The following is a 23,791-nucleotide window of genomic DNA, read 5'->3' as shown; positions in this document are numbered from 1 at the left end:
CTGTCAGACCGCTCAGCCAATCACTGGCCGCGACTGCCGCGGCCAGTGATAGGCTGAGTGGTCTGACATCTCAGTCAGGCCGCTCCGGAGTTGATGCTGTGCCGCGGGACCCGGGGAGGAAGACTAAGCGGAGGAGAAGCCCTGCTAGGTAATGTATGCTGCAAGGACATCGGTAACTATGTCCCTGCAGCCCTCGCTAAACGATCATGAGGCCGTGGAATAGACCCAGTAAACGAGCGCCGATCTAGCAGATCGGTGCTCGTTTACACTGTTGATCGGGCCTGTGGAATAGGGCCCTTAGAGTTTGTTTATTTTTGCTTGTACATTGCGGCAATTTTTTTTTTAATTTTTGCATTTTAGTTTTTTCCTACTTGCCTTCTAAGGCTCTGTTCACGCTGAGCAAAAACAGCGGAATTCCCACTGTGCTCAGTATTCTGCCTTATCTCTATGGAAGCGCCCATGTGCCTCCACTTCCTCCCCTCTCCGCTTAAAGAAGTGACATGTCAATTCTTTGAGTGGAGATCAGCGGCAGCAGAGGCACGCGCATGCTTCCATAGAGATACTGCAGAACACTGTCCAGAGCAGGAGAGGTTTCTATAGGGATTCATAGAAAACAAAGACATCTCAACCAGAGATGTCAGCAGAAAGCACTGTGTCGGACTGAAAATAAAACTCCACTTCCTGTAGGACATACAGCAGCTGATAAGTATGGTAAGACCTGAGATTTTTTTTTTTTTTTTTTTTAACTGTATTTTTATTGAGATTTTACATTTATACACCAAAAGTAATACACAGAAACAAAAAGAAGCCAGAAACAGAGTATCCCAGGATAACAGAGGTATCTAGTCATAAAATAACGTAATAAACATCGGATAACCATGTATAAGATGAAGAGAGAAACGGGACATTATCCCAACTGATTATAATGAGACACAAAACATGAAACAATGAACACAATAACAGGGAGGGAAGACATCGGACACAACAGAAAAAACTAAGAGGTGTGGAGAAAAAAAGGGGGGGGGGGGATGGGGGGTGAACCTAGGATCACGTCAAGTAGGGTCTGGGCCACAGTAGGAGTCCCATGGAGACCATATAGATTCAAATTTTGAGATGTTATTATTGATCATTGCAGTCAACTTCTCTAAGGATCTCAATTCCTTGATTTTAGATTGTAGGCAATCCATAGAGGGAGGGGAGGTGCGTTTCCAGTTCCTGGCAATCAGGGTTTTTGCCGCGGTGAGGATCGTCAATAACAATTTGGCAGATTTCTTACCCAGTCTCTTAGGGAAAAGATTGAGAAGACACACCGCTGGGTCTTTAGGTACTTCCGCCTGCAGAACCGTAGTAGAGAGAGCACAAACCTCTCCCCAGAATCTCTTGAATTAGGGGGCAGTCCCAAAAAATATGAAACTGAGTACCGACAGCTCCCAGGCATCTCCAACATTGTGGGGAAATACTACTGTGTATTTTATGGAGTAGCTCCGGTGTGTGGTACCAGAACATAAGTACTTTATAATGCACTTCTTTATACGTTGTACATATAGATGAGGTTGCTGCCCTGCTCCAAACCACACTCCAGGACTCCAGAGGTAATTGTCTCTGGAGGATATTCTCCCACCTATCCATATAGGTATGTCTAACCTGTTCATCGCCCACCGGGGACATTAGAATACGGTAGATATCAGATATCAATCCCTTGGTAGATGTGCCAGATCTAGCCAGTTGTTCAAAGGCTGTGGGTTTAGATACTGTAAGGGATCCTAGGTGGGAGTGCATAAAATGTCTCAGTTTAAGGTAAGTGAAATGTTCGGATGCCGGGAGATGGAACCTGTCCACTAGCTTTTCAAAGGGCAGTATGGTGCGAGTGAGAGGGTCAACAACGTCTGCAAACTGAAAAAGTCGTAAGGAACCCCAGGTTCGAACAGTTTGAGATTGTAAACCTGAAGAAAAGGCTGGAAATAGTAGGAAGGAAACAAGCGGGGAGGAGCGAGAGAAGAGGCCAAATTTAGCAGCACAGGTATTCCAAATGTGCATCGTGAATCTAATAGGGCCAAGCAGGAGAAGGTGGGATGAGCTAGGGGGGGAGACGTGCCAAAGGAAGGAGTTGGGGTGGGACGGGGCCAACCAAATCTTCTCAATCTCAACCCACTTCCTAAATGCCAAATAGGAGGACCACGCCGGCACATGTCTCAGGTGGGACGCCCAGTAGTACAGAACAAGATCCGGGACTCCAAGTCCCCCAAGCGACTTACTTCGCAACATTACAGACTTAGGTATGCGATGCCTCCTAGAGGCCCAAATAAATTTAAGTAAGTCCTTCTGTAACTTTCTGAGCTCCTGGAGAGGGACACGTACCGGCAAGGTCTCAAAATAGTAGAGAACCTTAGGAAGGATGGTCATTTTGACTGCCGAAATCCTCCCCAAAAGGGAGATGTAATGTGAGGACCATTTGGCAAGTAGGGATCTAATGTCTTTAAACAAACCGGGAAAATTAGCTGAGTATAGGGAGGAATATGTGGGTGTCAGGCGGATCCCGAGATATTTAATAGAGGAGGAGGTCCAGCGGAAGTGGAAGGTAGAGGACAGAAGAGAGACTGTAGAGCTAGGTATGTTAAGTGGCATAGCCTCTGATTTAGAGGTATTCACTTTGTACCCCGATAATGTGCCATATTTAGTCAGCAGAGCATGGAGGTTAGGCAGAGTAGTCACAGGGTCAGACAGGGAGAGGAGGACATCATCAGCAAACAGCATGATTTTGAATTCTTTTCCTCTAATGGAGGCTCCCCTGATGTCCGGGCAGTTCCGAATGGCAGCCGCCAGGGGCTCAATACATAGAACAAAAAGTAGGGGTGATAAAGGACAGCCCTGCCGGGTGCCATTCGAAAGTGGGAATGAGTTGGACACCATATGAGGAAATTTAAGGGCTGCAGTGGGGCGTGAATAAAGACCACGCACTGCCGTTAAGAAAGGTCCGGTGAAGCCAAAACAGCCAAGTGTCTCGAACAAAAAGGGCCAGCCCAGGCGATCAAACGCCTTTTCTGCGTCCAGACTTAAAATAAGGGCCTCACTGGATTGCTGGTTCACAGCATCTATGACATCAATCACACGCCTAGTGTTGTCCCCTCCCTGTCGACCAGGGACAAATCCCACCTGATCTGCATGTATTAGGGAAGGCAGCCAATTACCCAAACGGGTGGCCAGCAGTTTGGTGAATAGCTTAAAGTCGGAGTTCAAGAGGGAGATGGGTCTATAGTTGGCACAATCTAGGGGATCTTTACCAGGTTTAGGGATAAGAGTAATATAGGAATGGGACATAGAGGAGGGTATAGAGGATCCTTGTAGGAAAGAGTTAAAGAGAGTAAGAAGGCGGGGGGTTAGTTCAGCAGGGAAAGTCTTATAGTAAAGATATGTGAAGCCATCAGGCCCCGGGGAGCGCCCCGACGGAAGGGATTTAAGAATTTCTGCGAGTTCCTCTGTCGTAACCGGAGCATTCAGCTCCTCCAGAGCCTCACTTGAAAGAGAAGGTAAATTACAACCTGCTAGGAAATCCTTAATGCGTTGGGAGCGCAAACCCGGGTCTGAGGGTAGAGTGGAGGGCAAGGAATACAATTTAGAATAGAAGTCAGAGAAGATATTAGAAATTTCCTTTGGGTTATAAGTAAGATTACCTTGTCCGTTCCTGAGGACCTGCGGGGACTGAGCAGCAGAGCGATCATTGAGCATACGAGCAAGGAGGGTATGGGCTTTGTTTCCTTTCTCGTAGAATCTTTGTTTAGAGTAAAGGAGAAGCCTCTCAACCTTATGAAGGGAAAGGTCTTTCAATTTAGCTCGGGCTGCCGTCAACCGTCGCAGGACCCCAAGGGAGGGGCGTTGGTTAAGAAGGCGTTCTAAGGTCTGTATTTCCGCTTTGGTGGTGTCCATAAGTGCACGGGCGTCTTTTTTTTGGCGCGAGCTTAGGGCTATGCAGTGACCCCGAACCACAGCCTTATGGGCTTCCCAGAGGATGGCTTCCGAGGACACGGAGCCGTCATTAGTGCGAAAATAGTCAATAATGGCGGTCTTGATAGAATCTCTGGTGATTTGGTTCTTTAAGAGGCTCTCATTTAGCCTCCAGTGGCAGTGGCGAGTCGGGGCAAGAAAGGAGGCTAACGTAAGCATAACTGGGCCATGGTCCGACCAAGAAATAGGCTCAATGTGGGCACCACGCAGTAGGCGGACTGTAGGGACGTTACCAAAAAAGTAATCGATACGTGAGTGGGTGTTGTGAGGAGAGGAAAAGAATGTATAGGTTCGCTCCGTAGGGTGGTCTAGTCGCCAAAGGTCATAAAATTGGTGCCTACGAATCAGTTTGCGGAACTCCAGGGAGAGTTTTACTTGTTCGATTGGTATAGGCCGGCCTGAGACCGAATGTCTGTCCATGGTCTCGGAAAAGGAGAGATTAAAGTCACCTCCCACGATCCTGGGACCAGGAGGATACCTGGAGAGGCGGGAGAGGACCCTACGGAGGAAGGGTATCTGAGATCTATTAGGGGCATAGATGTTACAGAAAAGGATACTTGTACCCTGCAGTTTGCCCTCTACTATTACAAATCTCCCGCCAGGGTCAGAGTAGGATGAGGAGATCTGAATGGGACAAGAGCGGGAGAACAGGACAGCAACCCCAGCAGTTTTGTTACCTTTAGAGGCCGACACCACCGTTGGATAAGCGTGCCTGGCAAAGCGAAAATTGGCTGTATTATCAAAGTGGGTCTCTTGCAAAAAAGCCACATCAGCCTGTAAATTACGTAGTTCCCTCAGAGCTAAGCGCCTCTTAGAGTTGGAATTGAGGCCCTTTACATTCAAAGATACACAATTAATCATTGGGACAAAGAGAGAGGGTGGACCAAAGTGTAATGAAACTCACCGCACCCCGATAGCCAGGCCAGGAACCCTTGAAGGAGGATCCAATTGAGTCCAGGATAAAGTCAGTACCCCACGACCTAGGGAGAAAACACCAGGGAACACACAAAAGGGAGGACAAGGGAGAGGACAGATACAAGACGTAAACAAAAGTAACACAAAACAGCATCCTAAGATTGGACAGGGCACACGGCCCAGCATCCTGAGTAACAGTACTCGGATAGGAGCAAAAGCAACTATGGGAGGGATACTCCCCAATGAGGGAATGTAAACTTAGAGGTGGGGTTGCATAAAGAAAGCTCCATGAGGGGGGAAGGAGACTCCACCAGAGCATAACGGCAGGGAAACAGAACGAGTGCTACCCTATTCCCCACAGCTATGTGAATTAACTACACTAATAACTTGGAAGGCCCAGATAGCAGATCAGAAACTACTGAAAGGACATTAGAAACCAGGAGGGGGAATCATCATAGGGACCCCCTTTGCTGCAGAGCAGCGTCTCAGGTAGGGCAACTACCCTCCATATTGGGTAGCGGTGGAGATCTCTCAGAGCGTCTACATCTCCTCTTCTGACGGACCGTTTGCCACACCGGTGGAGGTGGTGGAGGCGGGGGGGCAACAGTCCAGTCTGAAATCTGAGGGACCGGGATTCCTAGGGTGTCGCAGAAGCCCGGGAGGTCCGACAGATCACGCAGGACTGCAGAGCGTCCGTTCTTCCTAGCTGACAGGGCAAAGGGGAAATTCCAGCGATACAGTACATCATGATCCTTCAGGGCGGTTAGCAAGGGGCGCAGGAGGCGCCTTTTTTGCAGAGTGACCCAGGACAAATCAGGAAAAAGTTGAATGGGGGCCCCATCAAAATCAAAGTTGCGAAGCATACGGGCTTTAGTCATGATGCGCTCCTTCACCGAGTAGTCGTGCAAGCAGCAGATGACGTCTCTGGGGGGTCCTGAAGCAGGTTTCGGCCTAAGGGCCCGGTGAGCTCTGTCCAGCTTTATTTTATGGGACGGTGGTTCCCCCAGGATGGTGTTAAATAAGCCCTCTAGTGTCGAAGCCAGATCATCGTCCTGTGTGGCCTCCGGTAAGCCCCTGACTCTTATGTTACATCTCCTGCCCCTGTTATCCAAATCTTCCAGGTGCCTCTGCATATTGTCTAAGACGACTGTCTGGGAGCAAATGGTAGATTGTAGATGGCAGATGTAGTCGCGGGTGGAATCATGCTCGTCTTCCAGTGACTCCACTCGCGTTGAAACGTGGCGAATGTCTTTCCTGACCTCCGACAGCTCTTTTCGGAAGGCCTCTTTGACCTCCGATATCAGGGATTGAAAGTCTCGTTTAGTGGGAAGCTGAGAGATCAGGTCCCGGACATCATTTTGGGAGCGGAGGCCCGCACAAGAAGCATCAGAGTCTGAGTCAGCATGGTGCAGCAATGTTTTGTCACTGTGAAGGGACTGTCGGGCAGAGGCAGGAACTGCCCTAGTACAATCTGGGTCCATGGTATGCGTAGCCATGAGGGCTTTGTCCGCGCGGCGAGATTTTGTGGAGGACGCCATACTGTACAGACTCTGGCCCTTTAAGACACCCGATGAGGTTGCAATATCTATCCCCACTGCAGGGGGTGCGTTTCCCAGGGGACAGTCAGTAATCAAGGTATGGTGAAGTGAGGATGGGGCAGGAGTAGCAGTGTAGGCCAGAGCCCGAGGGGTTAATAGTTCTGCTGCCGTTCTCCCTGCTAGGGGCTGTGCTGTATCAGTGAGGCAAAGTGGCACCTTGACACGTGATGTCCGTGCAGGGGACTGCGGCTTACCTTGCCTGTCCGAAGGCACTGGAGAGAGGTGCTGAGAGGAGGACCGAGACTCAGGGCACAGCGGGGGTTGAAGAAGGTGCTCGTCCACCCCGGGTGCCGGACTGACCGCTGCTCCCGCCTGTGGCTGCTCCGTGTGAGGGAGGCAAGATGGCGCCTCACCACGTGGCGTCCGGGCGAAAGGCCGCGACTCACCCGATCCGCCGGGGAGTGCAGACAGCAGGTGACGGGAGGAGGGCTGAGGCACAGAGCGCAGCGGGGTGTCCGGAAGGTCGTTCCCCACACCGAGGGATGGACCGGTCCCGGTCCCGGGTTGCCGGATGGGAGGACGTACCGCAGTGGGATCACAGCTCCTTGTAAGGTACCGGAGGAGCGTCCGCGGACGGGTACCGGGTCCGGGGTGTTGGGGGGTAGATCGGGTTGTTCTCCTTGGTCGTATGCCCATCGATGGGGTGTGCAAATGTAGCTGGGGCCGCTTATGTAGCTGCGAGGAGTGGGAGCTCAGTTAGTGCACGTCTGCTCTCATGGACGGCTCGCCACGCCCCCCTCCTGAGATTTTTTTAATAGAAGTTAACTACAAATCTATATAACTTTCTGGTATCAGTTGATTTAAAAGAAAAAGATTTTCGCTGGACAACCCCTTTAAGAGCAACTGTCCTCTAACTGGAATAGTAACATTTCACAAACAACATGATGAGCCAGACACCTGAAAGGTCTCATTCCAGACTTGTTTCTCTCTCAGGCTGTCTTCTCATCTAAGGTAGTTTGCCCTCTCCTGTGCATACTTTGGATAGGGCATTAGCTAAGAGGGTTCCATTCCCTCTCTATGGGGCTGCTCTGTAGCGCTAATCTGCTGGGATTTCAGAGTCCTGGGCGGCGGTGGAAAGTTAGTGGTTGGGAAGGGTGAACGTATCATGTAAACACGTCCTGGAAGTCACCTGAGACCGAGACAGGAACTGTCCAGGGCAGGAGAGGTTTTCTATGGGGATTAATAGAAAACAGACAGCGTTCCTGTCTTGACCAGAGATGTCAGCAGAGAGCACTGTGTCATACTGAAGATGATAAAACATTTCCTGCTTGACATATAGGATAATAAGTATGGGAAAACTTGAGATTTTTTAATAAAAGTTAATTACAAATCTATTTAACTCTCTGACACCAGTTGATTTGAAAGAAAAAGATTTTTGCTGGACATTCCCTTTAAATCTACCCTAACATGTAGGACAGAACCCCCCCCCCCCCCCCAAAAAAAAAATAATAATAAAAAAAAAAAAATATATATATATATATATATATATATATATATATATATATATATATATATATATATATATATATATATATATATGTGTATATGCTAGATGTTAGACAGGCCTATAGTTTCCCCTAGGACAGGGCGATCTGGCCAAAAAATGAATCCGCACTTTATTTTTAATTTTGGACGATTCTCGATTTAAATCTCGCTTTTATTTTTTATATATTTTTTGCTAAACAACATTTTTCTCGCTATTTTAATGACATTTGCGACAATAACTATATTGCTTCCCCCTGTGCCCCCATGTAGTAAACAAGCCCTCTTTGTGCCCCATATAAGTAGTTTTCCCAACCATGTGCCACTCTGTGCGCGCATATATATATATATAATATATATATATATATTAGATCTTGGTGATCAATAATGTAAGCCATGTACTATGATGAATGATCAACATATCTTAATTAGCACAACACGCAGTGTACCCCAATATATTATGATTTAAAGCGACTCTGTACCCAGAATCTGACACCCTCCCCCCCCCCCAAAACCGCTTGTACCTTCGGATAGCTGCTTTTAATCCAAAATTTGTGTGTGGGGGGGGGGGGTGTCAGATTGTGGGTACAGAGTCGCTTTAATGATCCCACATCTTTAGATGTTTAAATAAAGTGATCAAGGGTCACTACAGGGTAGTGTGTGAATACACAGTCTATGCACAGGAGGTATTGACTAACTCACTATGAGCCACAACGATATGTGCCCAGGAGAATCATGATTAGCAGGAATAGTCAACTCAAAGAATCACTACGACTACCCCTCCGTTCAAAAATAATACATAGCTTGGCAAACGATAGATACATGTGCCTGTGTATACTTATCCCTCCTGTTGGCGGACGTGCTCATGGATTGCTGTCCCTGTGTGTGTGGATCCAAGTTGTAGCGGCACACTTCCTCACGGTCTCATGGTCTCTTGGTGTAAGAGCTCCAGGACTCGCAGCGATGCGATCACCTTGAAGTTCCTGCGGCCTCCTCCAGAGACCAGGGAGCTATATGTGCGACAGGGACGCTAAGGGGTAGCGGGTCATCAGCGGCTCTGCAGTGCCGCAGTACACGCCGCCGCACTCCTCACCGCTCCTCTCTGCCCGCCGCCACCGCACACCTCACCACTCCTCTCTGCCCACTGCCGTCGCACACCTCTCCGCTCCTCTCTGCCCCCCGCCGCACACTTCACCGCCCGCAATTATTTTTTGTGAATTTACGATTTTCCCAAAAAATCTAATCGATTCTACAATTCTGGGCGAATTAATTCCTCTTTTTGGTCCCTCCTTGAATATCTGTACTACATTAGCTATGCGCCTGTGCTGTGGGACAAGCCCCATCCTTTTAGATTTTAGGCGACACTGCACTTCTTGTTGGGTTAGGCAGGTGAGATTTATGGTAGGATTTACATCATCATATCATGTTATGTATTTGGTTGATTGACCTTTTCCTCATCTCCCTCCACCATTGCACCAAGATTATGACAGAAGAGTTGCAAATGTTTAAGCAGTTGCTTCATTGTGCAAATATTAGGGTTTTTTTTGTTTATTCCACTCATGTCTGTTCTTAACTTCCTTTGTACATGTTCAGTGCAATTTTTTTTTTTATTGTTACCACGTCCACATACATGCAGCCTAGTGAAACTAGAAAGCAGCTAGCTATAATCTTTATATGTTTTTTGTAAACCAAAAACCTCTGCCTTTAATCACGCAAGTGAGTTAGCTCTGTAAGTACTATACATGCGGCTCTTGTTTCAACCTGCTATGTCTCAAGCTTGATAGCAGCTAGATCTTTGGCTTTAGAACAAGACCATAGCTGCTTCTGAAGTTTAGAGCTCACCTGTGGCCATGCTACTCCTTGTGTGTCCTCCTCAGGGCCTGTATGTGACTATTGAAGATGCCAATTTAGTAGTATGGTCACATGCTCCTCCATGGTCAGCTATATTAGGAATAAGATTGCTGTTATGAGTGACAGAGAGGAGGGTACAGTGAGGGGGTGGAGCTTCCTATAAGATCCTCAGAGGGGGCAAGTGATCGTGTGACATAACATTATCGATACAGGAAACGTCATTTTTCCATAGAGTGACCAAAGCTGTATGTGTAAAGCTGTTGTATATTCTTGTTATGCTAACACACTATAACTGTGTGTTTACATAATATAATTTATTTATTTTTTTAAATTTACCTCTCAGATTCTTTTGGATTTTGGTTTGACGGCGGAACTCCATGAGTGGGCAAAGAGCAGCAAGAAAAAGATGTGGAGAAATCCACTCAGAATTTCCTTCACACTGTGAGCATGTCTCCAACACAACATGTGGTTTAAGCAAGCTTGTGGAATTGCCAACACCTCCTCTCTCTCGACATCAGTTAAAGAGATTGGAAGAACATCGGTATAAAAGCTGTGGGAAATCACTTCTGGAGCCGTTGATGCAAGGATTTTGGGAATGGTTGGTTGGTCAGGTCCCTTCATGGATTGCTCCAAATCTAATCACCATTATAGGACTTTTTATCAATATCTTGACTACAGTAGTGCTGGTATGTTACTGCCCAACAGCAACTGAGCAGGTAAAATATAACATGCTTTAATACCCTTTGTATAATGCATTCAGAATGTCTTCAGAGCCTTTCACCTTTTTCACATATTATGTTGCAGCCTTGTCCTATCAGAAAATTCATATATCCCCCCCCCCCCATTATTCTACACTCATTACCCCATAATGATAATGTTAGAAATTTCAGATAATTTGTTGACATAAGTATTCAGAACCCCGCTGATAGCGAGTACAGATTTCAGAGTCTTGAGTTTGCATTTTCTGACATTCATGTCTGCAGATCCTGTCAAGCTCAGCCATGCAGCAATGTTTCAATGAAAAACGGGTGGCATTCAGACGATGTCATCCGTTAAAAATGGACCCATTGACTTTTATTGCAGCTGCTCTGGGGAAAAAAAAACCTGTTATAATGCAGGTCCTACTTTTTTTTCTAAAGAGATTAGTGGTCAAAAAAACGTGCGTGTGGGACCCAATAGAAAACAATGGGTCGTCATTTTTCTGTCTGTGAATCAGGATGTTTGTATGTTTGTTTTGTTTTTGTTTAACAGCATATTTTATGGTAAGATTCTGTCATTACAAAGTACAATTGGTGTAGCAAAAATGAAAAAGCTTATGTTGGTGTGTTGATAAAGTACAACTGCTATGGCCTTTTAAACAAGAGGAGGAAAGTGCAATAATATAAATTTGCTTGGCCCTTAACCCATAGCTGCACCAGGACGTTACTGAACGTCCTCGTGCCGCTATGGGAGTTCAGAGGGGGGTCGCACGGCGACCCCCCTCTGAACTGCCGCGATCCCGGGTGCCGCATGTAGCCTGGGATTGCGGCTATTAGCGGGCACGGTCCGATCGCCGTGCCCGCTAATTAAGTACTTAGAAGCAGCTTTCAAAGTTGACAGCTGCTTCTAAATGCTTGCTCATCTCCATCCCTGGTGGTCTAGTGGGGGGATCGCGCATCCATCCCGGGCCGGGGTCTGCGCCGTAATGGCGCTGATCCCGGCTCGGCATTCTATTGCTTTTGGCTGCAGCAGCCAAAAGCAATAGAACACCGATCTCATGGATTCATGCAGTAGAACTATACTGCATGGATCTCTATGAGAGATCAGAGTGCATATACTAGAAGTCCCCCAAGGGGGCTTCTAGTATATGTGTAAAGTAAAAGAAAAATGTATTTTTAATAACACAAAATCCCCTCCCCTAAAAAAAGTCTGAATCGCCCCCCTTTCCCCATTTTATAAATTAAAATAAATAAACAAACATGTTTGCTATCTCCGCGTGCGTAATCGCCCGAACTATTAATCACATTCCTGATCTCACACGGTAAACAGCGTCAGCGCAAAAAAATCCCAAAGTGCAAAATTGTGCATTTTTGGTCGCATCAAATCCAGAATAATTGTAATAAAAAGCGATCAAAAAGTCGTATATGCGCAATCAAGGTACCGATAGAAAGAGCACATCATGGCGCAAAAAATGACACCTCACACAGACCCATAGACCAAAGGATAAAAGCGCTATAAGCCTGGGAATGGAGCGATTTTAAGGAACATATATTTTCTTTAAAAGGTTTTAATTTTTTACAAGCCATCAAATCAAATAAAAGTAATACATGTTACATATCGTTGTAATTGTAACAACTTAAGGAACATATATAACAAGTCAGTTTTACCCTAGGGCGAACGGAATAAAAACAAACCCCCTCAAATAAAAAAAAAACATATTTTTTTTTCAATTTCACCACACATATAATTTTTTTCTGGTTTCCCGGCACATTTTAGGCAAAAATTACATCTGCCATAGCAAAGTACAATTAGTTGCGCAAAAAATAAGGGCTCATTTGGGTCTCTAGGTGGAAAAATGCAGGTGCTATGGCCTTATAGACACGAGGAGGGAAAAACAAAAACGCAAAAATGAAAACTGGCTGTGTCCCCTAAGGGTTAAAGGGAACCAATCACCAAGATTTAGTGTTGTGAGGTACAATAATGTGGTTATAAAGCATGCTGCAGCATCCTCGCCATTTAAGCTGATGCCGCTGTCTGTCTCCCTAAAAACGTAGTTTTGTTCCTTCCTGCGCTGTATGCAAATTATTGCTACCTTGTCATGTGGGCGGCGTCTTTCCCTCATCTAGTCACAACTCCCCAGGCTGTAGTCACAGTTCTTGTGGCCCGGGAGTAGTGACTAGTAGAGGAGGAGATGCAGCCCACATGACTAGTTACAGCTGATTTGCAGACATCGCAGGGAGGAATAAAAGTCTTCGGGGAAAAACTGCAAATGATCAGCTTATATAGTAAAATCACTGCAGCATGCTTTATAACCACATTATTTTACCTCAAATAAGGTTTGCTTTATTAGCAAGTACACTGCCAGATAGGGTTACATGTAGCATAAATGCTGCAGATTTTGCTGATTCCACGCCTCTGCAGTCTAAAGTGTTTTAATTACCCTTCTGCCCCCCTTCCCTATGAGATTGATTGGCTGAGAAAGCTGCCAGTCATCTGTCACTCTCTAGCCACCTCTGTGACGTCAACAGATGACTTGGAGCTTACTTCTCCTTTTACTCAAGTTTAGCTCAACAAACTGGGCTCTATGAAAATAGCTGTTTCACTTCCTCCTAATCAGCTGCGCATTTATATCTTAAAAAAAAAAAAAAAAAAAAGTAGCTGGATGAAAAAGTTCACAATACTTTTTACAAATACTACGTATAGTTTTCAAAAAAATGTTAAAAAAAAAGAATTATTTCATGTCATAGCAAGACATCTGATATTGGGAGCCATTGCTGTGTAAATCGCCACATAAGGGCCCGTTCACATTACAGAATCTGCGCCAAAGTTCTGAGTGGAACCCCTGCACGCTTACTTGGCTTGTCATGTCAGTTCTTTGAGTCGCACAAGCCCTTGCGTTCAAACAGATAGCAGCAGTGTAAACAGGCCCTTTTAGAGTATGTTTACACTGAGTAAAAGCGGTGGAGGAATCCTGCCTTCCTCAGTGTCCCACAGTGTTTCTATGGGAGGGCTTGCGCGCCTCCGCTCCCCACACAAAGAATTGACATGTCAATTCTATGAGCGGAAGGACACTAGCCCTCCAATAGACACTGTGGGGCACGAAGGCAGATTGGATTTTTCTGCCACTTTTACTTGGTGTGAACATAACCATAGTCCAGTGAAAAGCTTAAAGCGACTCTGTACACACAATGTGACCCCCCCCCCCCCCCAAACTGCTTGTACCGTCAGATAGCTGCCTTTAATCCAAGATCTGTCCTGGGGTCTGTTTGGCAAGTGATGCAGTTATTGCCCTAAAAACTTTTAAACTTGCAGTCCTTGTCAAATTGGCGTGGCCTTAGAGTGTCTAAGCCCTAGGCTTGCACCGCCTCTCCGTCCCTTCTCCCCTCCCTCCTCATAATTAGGAATGCCCCTAGAACAATTTCTGCTATTCATCACCTGTGTTAGCACGACATATGGGCTGGATAGTTAAGGCACCTGTGCAGTGTTCAGTGAGGAATTGTAAAAATCCTACCCAGAAGCGTGGGACGAAGGGGTGTCGCAATGCTAAGGCATGGGTACTCTAGGCCACACCATTCTGACACAGGGCTGCAAGTTTAAAAGTTGTTTTTTAGGACAATAACTGCATCACCTGCTGAACGGACCCCAGGACAGATCTTGAATTAAAAGCAGCTGACTGTATAAGCGGTTTGGGGGGGGGGGGGGGGGGGGGGGTCAGATTGTGGGTACAGAGTCTCTTTAACGTCCATGTGTAGGGTGTCTAAAATCATAAAACACAGGATAGAGTGCTGTCGTCTAGTACCTTGCATCCCCTACTTTCTTATTTCTGGAAAGCGTTAAGGCTAAAATACTTACTATATCCCTTAATTAAAATGAAAGGTGTTTTCACAATAGGGGGTACCATGAGCTTTTGCAAATAGGACATTTCAATCAAAAGCCAAATAACACTACTTATCTGAGCCCTGCAATGTGTCCAAATAGTAGTTTTCAACTAACATGTCAGTTTTACCATAGGGCAAACACAATTTTTATTTCTGGTTTCACAGCGTAGTTTATGCAACAATTAAGCCTGTCATCGACAAATACAATTAGTGGCACAAAAAATAAGGTTCATCTGGGTCTCTAGGTGAAAAAATGCAAGCACTATGGCCTTTTAAGCACAAGGAGAAAAAAAACAAATGCGCAAACAAACAAAAAAAAAAGCCGGTCTTCAAAGGGTTAAAGTTGCTCTGCCCCTTGTCTCCAGTCTTCCAGTACTTATCAGCTGCTGCATGTCCTGCAGGAAGTGGTATTCTTTCCAATCTGACTCTGTGCTCTCTGCTGCCACCTCTGTCCATGACAGGAACTGTCCAGAGAAGTAGCAAATTTCCATAGAAAACTGCTTGATTTCGTGCATTCAGAAAATTTTTTTTCATTATATAGTACAATGTCAGAGGCTGTAACATCCCTTAGGGTTCTTTTACACACAGATTTGATTGCTTTAGGGGCCACAAGTGAGTGCTGGTCAGTGGCTTGTTTGCTGTGCATTTACACTGCACGAGAAAATTAAGCAGATGGGCTGCATGAATGACTCTTGTATCGCTCATGCAGCCCCGGTAACTGACAGCACAGATACAAGCCATTCTGCTTGTAATCCGGCATCTGCCTCTCCAGTTATCGTGTCGGCTGTATCTTCAGGCCCTGCCCCTTCTGGATGTCAATCATTCCGGAGGAGGCAGAGTCAAGTTATTACAGTGGGTGGAGAACCTGATACCGGATCACAAGTGCGTAAAAGTGTAGGCACTTTTATTTACTTTTTACCCGTTTTCACGGATTCACAAAAACTGATGCATCACTGATTCTACACTTGGTGTCACTCGTTATAAATTTCAAAATCTAAATCAACAGTAGATGTGATATAAAGTAAGTTTGCAATACACTTCCTGTTTTCCTGTTTGTGTGTGTGTGTGTGTGTGTGTGTTTTTTTTTCCCAATTATAAAGAGTCAGAAAACAGGAAGTCCAGTGTTGTCCAGGTCATCTTAGTGCTCAGAGAGAAGGCAGTCATGTGATAGATGGACACATTGAGCCGTGATTCTCTGTACTGGTAAGACTTTTTTGTGTTTTTTTGGGGTTTTTTTCCCCCCAATCAGCACGAAGTCTAAAAAGCTCCAGGAGACTAGACCTGAATTTCTGGTAGGTTCAGCCTTGTGTTTTTTAGCATGACAACAGCAAAAAATCTATTGTATATTGCAAGCTTTATATCATATCTATTGTTGATTTAGAAAGTTTTATAAAGACAGACCTAAGGCCTTATCCACATATGTGTATACGTTGCCCTGTAACGTCAGCGCAGCGCGGCTGCTTCATTACAGTGCGACGCATGTGCATACAGTTCTCTGCTCCTAGAATGTTATCACGGGGGGAGAGGGTGGTTCGGTTACAGGCATTCCATGTATGTGTTCCATGCAGAACACGGAAATTGTGAATGCAGCCTAACGGCTATTTGACAGTGTCAGCAGTTTGGAACGTGAGTTGCATCACTTTCAGCCTATGTTCACACGTAGTATTTCCATACGTTTACATTCAGGGAGAGATCTAACAATCTTAGAACCCCATTCCTGGACGAAGTTATATCTGTGATTACTTGAAAGAAGTTTGTGTTTTAATGCTGCTTGTGGTTTGGGCAGCATGAAACCAGTGAATGGTTCCCTTTTAAAAATATGTTTAACATAGAATCTTGAATTGAACAATGTCATTTCTGATAACACATTACCTATAACCTTTCCCCCTCCCCCAAGGCCCCCACGTGGACGTACCTGTGTTGTGCTGTTGGTTTGTTTATTTACCAGTCATTGGATGCTATCGATGGGAAACAAGCAAGGAGAACAAACAGCAGCACACCCCTTGGAGAACTTTTTGATCATGGATGTGACTCTCTTTCTACAGGTATGTGTTTTTTTTGTGTTACGTTTTTTTTTTTGTTTGTTTGTTTACATTACTTTTATAATGTGGTGCTGTTAATAAATAAAAAATAAATAATTTTTTATGTTATTACATAAGGAAAGTTAGACAAATCCCTAATATGCATTAATTATGGGAAATGCACATATAGGGCTATTCCCCTTAATTTAGTAGATCAGGCAGGCTCACTTCCTCAAAAAAAGTGACGTCACGTGTGTGCACCAGCAGGGGGCGCATGTAGAAGTATAGAATTAGAATAGACGTAGATGAATCAGTGCCTTTTCCTCCCTTCCTTCCCGTGCTAGCAATTTTCCTCTGTCCCATCCCACTGCCTGTCTCCCTTGGTGCTGCCCGGTCTTGATACACCTGGCCCATGCAGCGGGGTGAGTGCTCCTTATCTGCCACTCACCCCGCTGCAGGACCCCTCCTGCACCTCGTCTGACCAGCTGCCCAAGCGCTCATAGCCCCCGAGCGCTCACCCTGCCGCCTGGTCCCATGCAGGAGTGCTCACCCCATCCCGGTCCCAGCGGGGTGAACTCTCCTGCACCTCCTTCAGCCAGCTGCCCGTGCCCTCATAGTCCCCGAGCGCTCAGGTCCGGTCTATAGCCACCCGGTCCCATGCAACAGCTCTCACCCGGTCCCGGTGCCGGCGGGGTGAGCGCTCCTACAGATTCTCCCTAGCAGCTGCCCGTGCCCGTCCACTCTGATCCTCGGCGGCAGATACACAGCACCTCCGTGCCCCACTGCGCCTGTGTATCTGCTGCAGCGGGGCACTGAGGTGCTATGTATCTGCCACCGAGGATCAAAGTGGACGGGCCCGGGCAGCTGCTAGGAAGAAGCTGCAGGAGCGCTCGCCCTACCGGGACCGGGTGAGCGCTGCTGCACGGGACCGGGTGGCTATGGACCGGACCTGAGTGCTCGGGGGCTATGAGGGCATGGGCAGCTGGCTGAAGGAGGAGTATGAGCGCTCGGGCAGCTTGTCAGACGAGATGTAGGAGGGGCCCTGCAGGGGAGTGAGCGGCAGGTAAGGAGTGCTCACCCCGCTGCATTAGACCGGGTGTATCGGGACTAGGCAGTGGGATGGGACAGAGAAAAATTGCAAGGACGGGAAGGTAGGGACAGAGGGAAAGGCACTGATTCATCTACTTCTATTCTAATTATATACTTCTATATGCACCCCCTGCTGGTGCACACACTTGAGACGTGACGTCATGTTTTTTTTTAAGAAAGTGAGCCTGCCTGATCTACTAAATTAAGGGAAATAGCCCTATATGTGCATTTCCTATAATTAATGTATGATAGGGATTTGTCTAACTTTCCTTATGTAATAACATATAAAAAAAATACATCCAGAAAAATTTGGTCAATCATGTTCTTGTCTATGCTTTAACCCCTTAAGGACAGAGCCTGAAATGGCCTTAATGACAGAGACAAATTTTATGAATATGACCAGTGTCACTTTATTCATTAATAACTTCGGGATGCTTTTACCTATCCGGCTGATTCTGAGATTGTTTTCTTGTGACATATTGTTTTCTCGTGACATATTGTACTTTACATTTCTGGTAAATTAGAGTCGATACTCATAACAAATCTTTATGAAAAAAACCCAAATAATGTGAAAAAATGCATTTTTCCAACTTTGAAACTTTTTTGCGTATACAGAAAGTGGTTATACCACATAAATTATATATTAAATAGCATTAGCAACATGTCTACTTTATGTTGGCGGCATTTATTAAACTCTTTCATTTTTTTTTAGACGATAGGAAGCTTAAAACATTAGCAGCAAATTTCCAAATTTTCAGTAAAATTTCAAAATCAGATATTTTTAGGGACCTGTTCAGGTTTAAAGTGTATTTGAGGGGCCTGTATGTTAGAAAGCCCCACAAAGCACCCCATTTCAGAAACTGCACCCCCCCAAACTCTGCAAAAGCATATCCAGAAAGTGTTTTAACCCTTTAGGGGAGTCACAGAAATAAAAGCTAAGTGTGTAAGGAATTTGAAAATTTTAATTTTCTGTGCAGAGATTTTATTGTAATCCAATATTTTTCATAATTATAAACCTATTACCAGAGAAATGCACCCCAATAATTATTGTCAAGTTTCTGCAGTTTATAGAAATACCCCATATGTGGCCATATTGCTCTATTTGACGCAACCACAAGCCTCAGATATAAAGGAGCGCCTAGTGAATTTCAACGCCTCCGTTATATTTGGTCATTTTTGACTGTACCACTTCAGGTTGGCAGAGGCTCTGGGGTGCCAAAACCTAAAAAACACCCCTAAAGGGACACCATTTAGAAAACTACACCCCTCAAGGAATGTAACAAGGGGTGCGGTGAGCATCTGGACCCCACAGGTGCTTCACAGATTTTCCGAACAATATGGCGTGAAAAATGAAAAATTTTTTTTTTACACTAAAACGTTGTTCTAGCCTTCAATTTTTCATTTTCTTAAAGGGATAAGAGGCAAAAAAAAGACACAAAATGTGTAGCGCAGTTTCTCCCGAGTACGGAAATAACCCACATGTGGCGATAAATGGCCAAGGGGGCGCAGGACGAGCCTCCAAAGGGAAGGAGCGCCAATTGGCTTTTGGAAGCTGAATTTCACTGAAAAGGATTTCAAGGGCCATGTCGCATTTACAGAGCCCTCGTGCTGCCAAGACACTGGAAACCCCCCACAAGTGACCCCATTCTGGAAACTACACCCCTTAAGGAATCTAACAAGGGGGGCAGTGAGCATATGGACCCCACTGGTGACGGGCACAAATGTGGAACAATGTGACGTAAAAGTAAAAGATTTCATTTTTTCACTTTCATGGCACAAGTGTGCCCGTCATCAAGGGGTCCATATCCTCACTGCACCCCTTGTTAGATTCCCTGAGGGGTGCAGTTTCCAGAATGGGGTCACTTGTGGGGGGTTTCCAGTGTTTTGGCAGCACGAGGGCTCTGTAAATGCGACATGGCGTTCATCATCCATTCTAGCCAAATCCAACCTCCAAAATCCAAATGGCGCTCCTTCCCTTGGGAGGCTTGCCCTGCGCCCACATGGCGCTTTATGTCCACATGTGGGGTATTTACGGACTCGGGGGAAATAGCTCTACACATTTTGTTTTTTTTCCTCTTTTAACCCCTTGTGAAAATGATAAATTCAAGGCTAAACCAACATTATAGTGTAACAAATGTAATATTTCATTTTCACGCCACATTGTTCCACATTTGTGCCCGTCACCAGTGGGGTCCATATGCTCACTACACCCCTTGTTACATTCCCTGAGGGGTGCAGTTTGCATAATGGGGTCACTTGTGGGGGGTTTCAACTGTCTTGGCAACACAGGGGCCTTTTGAATGCAACATGGCCCCTCGAAATCCATTCCATCCAAATCCAGCCTTCAAAAACCAAATGGCGCTCCGTCCCTTCGGAGGCTTACCCTGCACCCGAATGGCGCTTTATGTCCACATGTCGGGTATTTCCGTACTCAGGGGAAATTGCGCTACACATTAAATGTTTTTTTTTATCTTTTAACCCCTTGTGAAAATGAAAAAATCATGACAAGATTAATGATTTAGAGTAAAAATTTTACAAAAATTACACTAAATGTTGGTCTAGCCTTGATTTTTTTTCCATTTCCACAAGGGGTTAAAAAAGAAAATGAACACAAAACGTGTAGGGTAGTTTCCCCTGAGTACGAAAACACCCCACATGTGGGCATAATGTGCCATATGGGCACAGGGCAAGCCACCAAAGGGACAGAGCGCCATTTAGAGACTGGAATGGAGGATGGAGGCCATGTCGCAATTACAAAGCTCCTGTGCTGCCAGGACAGTAGAAACCCTCGACAAGTAACCCCATTCTGGAAACTACACCCCATAAGGAATCTAACAAGGGGTGCAGTGAGCATATGGACCCCACTGGTGACGGGCACTTACGTAGAACATGTGCCGAGAAAATAAAAAATACAATTTTTTTCATTTTCACGTCCCAAATGTGGCGTCACCAGGGGGCCTTATCCCCGCTGCCCCCCCTTGTTAGATTCCTTATCGGGTGTAGTTTCCAGAATGGGGTCACTTGTGGGGGGTTTCTACTGTCCTGGCCGCACAGAGGCTTTGTAATTGCATCATGGCATCCTCTAATGGGAATGGCGGCCATACCTACTTAGCTGGGAAAAAGGGACAATTCTAATTTATTTGGGGGTATTAGGCCAATTATTAGTTTATAAGGTTGAAAATGACAGGTGTCCATCAAACTCAACCTGTGTTGACCCAGAGGAAGGCAAAAACCCTCGTAAGGCAGACGACAGTAGCCTCATCACAGGGGAAAATTCCTTCCCGACTCCATATTGGCGATCAGAATAATCCCTGGACCAACGTGACCCCTGAAATAGGAATAAGGGACAGAATTTAGATAATGTAGAACCCCAATGACGTGTGGTGCGCCTTGAAGTGATCCAGTATGCAGAGGCCGGGGTGATCAGGACAGGTGTCACACAGGAAAATGGTGTCCTTCCTGATCCCCCTGTTAGGCCACACTCTGCACTTCTTCTGGGGTCTCCTGTTCTCCAGTGTGGGGGACGTCACCTGGAAAATGTTGTCCTGGTGCGATCCGGGGTCCTTCATATCCAGAAGCGCTGGGGCCACTCCATGGCTGCTAAATATTAGGGCGCTATTACTGCTTCTGATATTTTCGGATCGTGCTGCAAGCTACAGTAGCTTGGGCAGCGAGGGACCGGAAGAGGGGGTGCTGGTATAAAAGTTATCCCCGTACAGGTGGTGACCTTTATCCAGCAGTGGGAAGATCAGTTCCCGGACGATCTTCCCACTTGTTCCGAGGATGGGGGGGAGGGGGCATCTGGGGACTGGATTCGGGTGTCCCTTCCTACACACACTCTAAGGGTACGTGCACACTGCGGAATCGCGACAGATAACCCTTCGTGCATTCCGCAGTTGGCACCCGCCGGCGGAGTGATGCAGGCGCACGTCTCCACACGTGTCATAGACTCCATTCTATGCACGGGCGGATTCCGCTCTCCGTCCAACGTGTTCATTCTGTGGACGGACGATGGAATCCGCCCATGCATAACATGGAGTCTATGACACGGGCGGAGACACGCGCCCGCATCAGTCCGCCAGCGGGTGCCAGCTGCGGAATGCACGAAGGGTTATCCTTCACAATTACGCAGTGTGCACGTACCCTAAATCTGTAAGTGTACCCTGAGGTACGCTCACACAGTTTGTAGAATTTCACACCATACCGCCATCTCTTATTGGGACGGTACTGGCGGAAAAGACGTGTCTGGGGGGCAGCGTACGCTACGCTACCCCCAGACACGTCACTGGATGATGAGGATGAATGGAGGAAAGAAGGATCCCCCCATTCATCCTTACTGGCTGTTTCGGTGTCGGAGGCAATAACATATGTGTCCGACACCGAAAATACCCTAGGGGCCATCTTTATACGGGGACTAGTATATGGGGTATGTAGTGGTGTAGTGTCAAACTTTATTCAATGTAGTGTGGTGTAATGTAGTGTTTTTTTACGTGTTTTTTTACAGTAAGTATAAAAAAAAAAACTACGCCAACAAAGGAGTTGCTGATAAATGCCGCACTTATGTGCGGCACTTATCAGCAGACCGTGGCAGTAGAATATAGAAAAAAAAAACACCCTACGCCAAAAAGGAGGAGTTGCTGATTAGCAGCGCACTTTCGTGCGATGCTGATCAACACTCAGCGGCGATAGGGTGTGGAAAATAGAAAAAAAAAAATTTGAAAAAAAAAAAAAAACTTTTTGTATATTCTGAACATCCCTGTAGCTGCTGATAAGTGTATTACACATATCAGCCGCTAGAGGGCAGCAGAGCGCAAAATACGGAAAAAGCAGACGCTGGAGCCGAAAATAGCCGAGAGAAGCCGAACGTGACGTCACCGAGGAAGCCGAAGACCCGAACGAAGACGAGGACGCCGCGAACCCGGAAGACGCCGATCAGGAGCCCGGGACAGGTAAGTAATGTACAAATACCTGCTCTGGACCCCTCGGCTACCTAGCTGAGGGGTCCAGGGCAGGTATTTACTATATTGTGGGACTCTGATCGCCGTGCCACCGGCACGGTGACCACCATTACTTTTTACAGTAATGGCGGTCGGTGCCGTCCTCGGACAGCACCGACCGCCATTTTTTTCCGGTTCCGATCGCCGCTATTGGCTGATCTGAATTGATCAGCCTATAGCGGCGATCGTAAGCACGGGGGGTGTTAACCACCCCCTGTGCCGTGAAGCTAAGATGGCCTGCTATGATTTATAGCAGGCCATCTTCCCCAAACGCTGTGTTAAAGCCCAGGCAACGGGGGCGTATGGGTACGCCCGATGTCGTTAAGGCTCAAATAGGCTTGGTCCCTAAGGGGTTAATCTGAGGTTATTGGGGAAAGACGCGGCATGAGAAAATGTTACTTTACAGCAAGAGTATTTTTTCGCTCTCGCTCTCTCTCTCTATATATATATATATATATATATCTATCTATCTATCGATCTAGATATCTATCTATCTATCGATCTAGATATCTATCTATCGATCTAGATATCTATCTATCGATCTAGATATCTATCTATCTATCGATCTATCTATCTATCTATCTATCTATCTAGATATAGATATTATAGATTTGTAGGGCCCATTGTCCAGCTGGCCCATAGAAGATAGTAGAATAAGACTGTCGCTATCAAGGTTGTCCTAATTCAACATGCTGGAAGAGACCAATCAGCCGACATCGTGCATGTCAGCTGATTGTTGTGTTTCAGCATGAGCTTTTAAACCAAACTAATATCGTCTGGGACAGCTTGTAATCAGCCAATGTCCAGCCTATAATCGTTTCGTGTAACAGGGCCTTGCCTTACAATTTGATCAAATTATGCTGTGTTTACATGAAACGATAATTGGCCCGGTCGTATGATTAACGATGTCGGAGTAACGTTTTTTTTCCATAACGGTCAGCGTTTAGACGGTACAATATCGTACGGAAATTCGTTTTGCGATTGCTTAAGCCTATCTCACACACTGGTTAAATCGGCGAACAACTGTTTACACGGAACGATCTGCGAATTTTTTGCGAACAACGATTTTAGGACATGTTGTAAGATCAAAATGAACGATTTCTCGTTCGTCGTTTGATCGTTTACATGTCTGATTATCGTTCGAATTCGATCGTTATCATGCAAATTTGCACGATAATCGATCTGTGTAAACGCAGCATTAGGTTCCTGATTTGTTTGGGTCTGTAACTTGGTGGTGTGTGGGCCTTTACACTTTTTTT

At 46.0% G+C, this 23,791-nt stretch overlaps 1 protein-coding gene across 1 annotated transcript in view; it reads left to right on the top strand.

Moving 5' to 3' along the window:
- The window catches only part of LOC138793876 (choline/ethanolaminephosphotransferase 1), a 67,175-nt gene that overhangs the window by 7,926 nt on the left and 35,458 nt on the right, over positions 1 to 23,791 (top strand). The window contains exons 2-3 of the mRNA XM_069972597.1: positions 10,192 to 10,564; positions 16,323 to 16,470. Of these exons, the coding sequence (XP_069828698.1) occupies positions 10,226 to 10,564; positions 16,323 to 16,470 (487 nt within the window). The 5' untranslated portion in view covers positions 10,192 to 10,225. The remainder of the gene's footprint in view (positions 1 to 10,191; positions 10,565 to 16,322; positions 16,471 to 23,791) is intronic.

The sequence above is a fragment of the Dendropsophus ebraccatus genome, chromosome 5 (genome assembly GCF_027789765.1).
Source record: "Dendropsophus ebraccatus isolate aDenEbr1 chromosome 5, aDenEbr1.pat, whole genome shotgun sequence".
Taxonomy (NCBI): domain Eukaryota; kingdom Metazoa; phylum Chordata; class Amphibia; order Anura; family Hylidae; genus Dendropsophus; species Dendropsophus ebraccatus.
Note: the sequence above shows the minus strand (reverse complement) of the source record. Positions and strands in the feature narration are given on the sequence as shown.